Here is a 5,490-nt window from a genome sequence, read left to right on the forward strand (position 1 = left end):
ACTTCAGGAAGAGGTTCAGTGATGATGAAGATCTGTCCAGCAGAATCATCTCACACATCAAGACATCCAGGAGCCTCCACATCATGTGTCTGATCCCGGTCTTCTGCTGGATCACTGCCACAGTTCTGGAGCACATGATGAGCACAGAGCAGAGAGGAGAGCTGCCCAAGACCCTGGCTGACATGTACTCACACTTCCTGCTGGTTCAGACAAAGAGGAAGAAGAACAAGTATGATGAGGGACTTCAGATGAGTCCACATGAGCTGGTGGAGGCTGACAGGGAAGTTCTTCTGAAGCTGGGGAGGCTGGCGTTTGAACATCTGGAGAAAGGAAACATCATGTTCTACCAAGAAGACCTGGAGTGTTGTGGTCTGGATGTCACAGAGGCCTCTGTGTACTCAGGAGTTTGTACAGAGATCTTCAAAACAGAGTGTGTGATCTTCCAGAAAACAGTCTACTGCTTTGTTCATCTGAGCGTTCAGGAGTTCCTGGCTGCAGTCTACAAGTTCCACTGTTTGACAAACAGGAAGAGAGGTGTAGTGAAGGCTTTTCTTAAATACATCAGGATCATTTTTTAAACTCCTAAAAGTGATGACTTATCCCTGGATGACTTCCTGAGGAGTGCCATGGAGAAATCCCTAAAAAGTAAAAATGGTCACCTGGACCTGTTTGTTCGCTTCCTTCATGGCCTCTCTCTGAAGTCCAACCAGAGACTCTTAGGAGTCCTGCTGGGTCGGAGAGACAACAGTCAGAAAATGATCCAGAGAGTCATCAAGAACCTGAAGAAGATGAACAGTAAAGATATCTCTCCTGACAGAAGCATCAACATCTTCCACTGTCTGACGGAGATGAACGACCTCTCAGTCCATCAGGAGATCCAAGAGTTCCTGAAGTCAGGGAACAGATCAGAGGAGGAACTCTCTGTGATCCACTGCTCTGCTCTGGGCTACATGCTGCAGATGTCAGAGGAGGTTCTGGATGAGTTGGACCTGAAGAAGTACAAGACATCAGACCAGGGACGACTGAGACTGATTCCAGCTGTGAGGAACTGCAGGAAGGCAGAGTAAGTCCAGATGTGATTAAATATGAGTAAAAATAAGTCGTTTAGTTCTTCAAATATATACTATACAATATCTAGGTTTTTGAAAACAGTGTTTATCTGAAATATTAACAAACTCTTCAGTCACTTGTATTTTGTTATAAGTTCTCTTGAGCTGCTTTAAATGCTGTGAGTGAAATATGTCTTTTTTTAGATCTAGTGTTTACCAACTTCAAGGTCATAGGTCATTTGTTTCATAATAATCCCTACGTTTACTATTTTTCTTTTATCATCCTATTAGTGTCAGTAATAACAATAGTGATTATTGTTACAATAAATATTATTATCATTACAACTAGGGCTGTCACGGTAACCGCAAAAATGAAGATTCATAACGAGTGTCATCTCAAGACGCTTTACAAAAAGCAGGTCAAAGACTTTACTCTTGTTTAATAATGAGAGAGACAGAGAGAGAGAGAGAGGGAGAGGGAGAGAGAGAGGGAGAGAAAGAGAGAGAGAGAAAGAGGGAAAGAGAGAGAAAAACAGGGAGAGAGAGAGAGAGAGAGAGAGAAAGTTAGGGAGAGAGAGAGAGGGAGGGAGAGAGAGAGGGAGAGAGAGAAAGATTTTTTTAGATTTTTAAACAGACCTTTATTTTTCAGTCTTCTTACTGTTCAACAATAATATACATTCCTAAAATTCACAGATGACATTCACAAAATAAACAGATGTTACATCAGCACATGTCCATGAACTAACTGATCGTGCTCTACAGAGCACAGCACACTGTCATGAGTCCACACTGACTGGAAAGTCTCCAGATCCTGATTTGCTCTGTAGAAGCTGAAGTCCAAAGACACCCTGGATTTTAACATTTGTACAAACAACAGCTTCACATCAACAACATCGTCTGGCTCCTCCACCTTCCTCCTCCTACTCACGTACACGGCCATCTTAGCCTGACCAAGAACAAAGTTTATCAGCTGGCATTTGTGTTTGTGTTGTCGAGTGTATTTAAAACCACAAATAAAAACCTGCTTAGTAAAAAACTAAGCAGGTCAAACAGAGGTTTCAGCCGACTGCACTGTAAAAAACAGTGAAACACCGTCTCCCTGTGCACACAGAAAGGACACTGATCAACAACATTCACATTAAGAACAGAGATAAAAGAGTTCACAGCAATGATTCCATGCAGGATTCTCCACTGGAGGTCTGCATGTCTCTTACACAAGGGGGGTTTGTACAAAGACTCCCAGGAGGGTCTAAACTCAGGAGCTAGCCCCAAATAAGTCCTCCAGGGGGTGTCACTGCGTGCGTTCAGTGTCTTTTTATTCAAAGTCTTAACAATCAGTTTGTAAAGAGTCTTTCCTGCAGCGTCACTAAAAGAGCAGCCTGCAGCGTTGGCCAGTAGAGGACCAGAACAGTCCTTCAGGTCTGCAGACAGAGTGAACTCAGGAAACAGGTCAGTTTGGTCAGGCAGCAGAGAACCGTCCCCATAGTCCGACATCAGAGACATCTCTTGTCCTGTCAGCTGATGTCTCCAGTGCTTCAGCAACCGATCAACGACTCTGGTCGACCTCACCCCCAGACGAGCAGCCAGACCAGCAGGACAGTCCAGCTGAGGTCCCGTCAGCTCCACCACCTGCTCCAGAGTGGAAATCCTGGCACTGCAGAACTTTCCGGACAGGCTCGGTCCAGCCCAGTCAGGAAGATGAAAACGACCTCCAAACAGTACCGGCTCTTTAAGCAGCCAGTACAAAGAGTGGGAGTGTCCCTGTCTCTGCCTGTTCACCAGACTCCACACGTTAAAAACACTTTGATAAAATCCAGTGACAGAGGAAATGTTCACTTGCTGTAAATCCATTAAAAACAGAGACGAGCTCAGCCCCAGTTCTCCAAACCGCTGTAGAAGACAGCAGGCCAGCGGTCTCCAGACCAGGTCTGCAGGCCCAGTGAGTAGTCTCTGGAGGAACTGCAGGCGGAGAGTAGGCCCCCTGCTGGCCAGGTGAACTAGTCCATGTCCTCCTTCCTCTTTAGGGAGGAAGAGCACACTCTGAGGAATCCAGTGTAACCTGTCCCAAAAGAAATCAACTAACACTCTTTGAATGTTACACAGGAGAGAGGACGGAGGGTCGATACAGGTCAGTCTGTGCCACAGGGCAGAGGAAACAAGATTATTGGCCACAAGTACACGACCTTTAAAAGACATCTTTGGCAACAGCCACCTCCATTTATCAAGACGTCCTTTTACTTTTTCTAAAACACCCTCCCAGTTTTTACTGACAAAAGTTTCATTCCCCAAAAACACTCCCAAATATTTAAAACCTCCTGACTTCCAAAAGAGGCCTCCAGGCAGACTGAGCCGACCCCTCAGCTTCTCTCCCACCATCACTGCTTCACTTTTCAGCCAGTTCACTTTGGCAGAAGATATCGACCCAAACAAAATCACAGTTTCTTTTAAAACATCGATATCTCTCTGCTGATTAACAAAAATAATGACGTCATCAGCATATGCTGACAATTTAAAACTGACTTCTGAGGCAGGAAAACGAACACCAGAGAGACCTGACCTCAGTCTGTGAAGCAGGGGTTCGATGGCTAAGGAATATAACATCCCAGATAATGAGCAGCCCTGCCTCACCCCCCTCTGTACACTAAAAGGAGCACTCAGGCCTCCGTTGATCTTTAGCACACTCGCAATGTCACGGTACAAAACCTGGATCTTAGCTAAGAAACATGGGTTGAACCCAAAGGTGGTTAGAGTCCGCCATAGATACTGGTGTTCAACCCGATCAAAAGCCTTTTCCTGGTCTAGTGAAATCAGACCAGTGTCTACAACCAATGAACCAGAGACTTCCAAAACATGCCGAATAAGAGTGATGTTATCACTGATGAGCCTGCCGGGCACACAGTAGGTCTGGTCTGTGTGGATGATTGACCCCATCACCTGCCTTAGTCTGGATGCCAGGACCTTAGACAGGATTTTGTAGTCTGTGCAAAGTAATGACACTGGTCTCCAGTTCTTTAGATCCTGAAGGTCGCCTTTCTTTGGCAGCAGAGTGATGACTGCTCTCCTGCAGCTCAGAGGCAGACGACCCCTCTCCAAACTGTCTCTTAAAACCTCCAGGAGATCCTCTCCCAGCACACTCCAAAATACTTTATAAAAGTCAACAGGAAGGCCATCAATACCTGGAGCTTTTCCATTCTGCAGACTCATGACAGCAGAGTAGAGTTCAGACAGAGACAGCTGGGCCTCAAGCTCTGTGTTGTTTTCAGCGCTGACTTGAGGAAGACCAGTGTAGAAAGACTCACACACCTCTGGACGATCAACGAACTCACTCGTGTACAGATCCTTATAAAAACCAGCTGCATGTTTTCTGATCCCAGCAGAATCTGAGATCGATTGTCCACTGTTTGATCGTACAGAGTGAAAGATCTTCTTCTGTCCACTTTTCTTCTCCAGACCAAAAAAGAACTGAGACGGAGCATCCATCTGGGTGACATCCAGGAACCGAGACCTGACCAGAGCCCCCTGTGCTTTAACGCCCAGCAGGTTGGCTAAAGCCGACTTTTTAGATTTTAGGGAAGCTAAATGTCCCTGATTTCCTGTGGCATCAACTAAACCCTGTAGTTCTACCACTTCAATCTCTAGATCTCTCAAAGATCTGCTAATGTCCCTGGTGACATTGCGAGTGTACTGCTGACACAACTGTTTAATCTGACTTTTTCCAAAGTCCCACCACTGCTGAATGGTTTTAAAATCAGACTTAAGCTGTCTGTGAGTGACCCAAAAGTACTCCAGTGCAGACTTAAAAGCTTTATCGTGCAGCAGTGTGGTGTTAAAATGCCAATACGCACTCTGAAGTCTGACATTCTTAATAAAAACAGAACAATAAACGAGACAGTGATCAGTGAAGCCTACAGGGACAATAAGACACTCTTTAAAAACATTCATGTTGTGTTTAAAACAATAAAAGCGATCCAACCTGGCCAGAGATAAAATATTGTCTTTAGAATGACTCCATGTGTACTGTCTGTGTGTGTGGTGTAAACTCCTCCACACATCCAGCAGCTCGTGTGTTTCTAAAAACTGTCTGAGTCTGTGTGAGGAGGCGCTGTGAGGCTCTTGGTGGTTTCTATCTAAACCTGGGTTTGCTGTACAGTTAAAATCCCCCCCCAAGAATAAATACTCCCCTGTGTTGCACTTTTTAACAGTGTCACACAAAACACTCAACACACCCAACCTGTCCACAGCGTGACATGGGACGTACACATTAATCAGAGTCATCTTTACATTTTCATACTGCACTCTAATTTTCAATAAACAGCCTTCAATGACCTCCTCTACTTCACACGAAGCAGGCAGAAAGCCTCTAGAAAACATAAAACCAACTCCTCCACTACAGGTGGACTTATGGCTGAGGATCACCTCCCCAGGCCACTCCTTCCTCCAC

General features: G+C 45.3%; 1 protein-coding gene across 1 annotated transcript; it reads left to right on the forward strand.

Moving 5' to 3' along the window:
* Positions 1–566: 566 nt before the first annotated feature.
* LOC136179124 (NLR family CARD domain-containing protein 3-like) lies at positions 567–5,025 on the forward strand. The gene is made up of 2 exons (XM_065954491.1): positions 567–1,063; positions 4,500–5,025. The coding sequence occupies exons 1-2, from the start codon at positions 627–629 to the stop codon at positions 4,513–4,515; spliced, it is 453 nt and encodes a 150-aa protein (XP_065810563.1). The 5' UTR covers positions 567–626; the 3' UTR covers positions 4,516–5,025.
* Positions 5,026–5,490: the final 465 nt, after the last annotated feature.

This window comes from Labrus bergylta, chromosome 4 (genome assembly GCF_963930695.1).
Source record: "Labrus bergylta chromosome 4, fLabBer1.1, whole genome shotgun sequence".
In the NCBI taxonomy this organism is placed as follows: domain Eukaryota; kingdom Metazoa; phylum Chordata; class Actinopteri; order Labriformes; family Labridae; genus Labrus; species Labrus bergylta.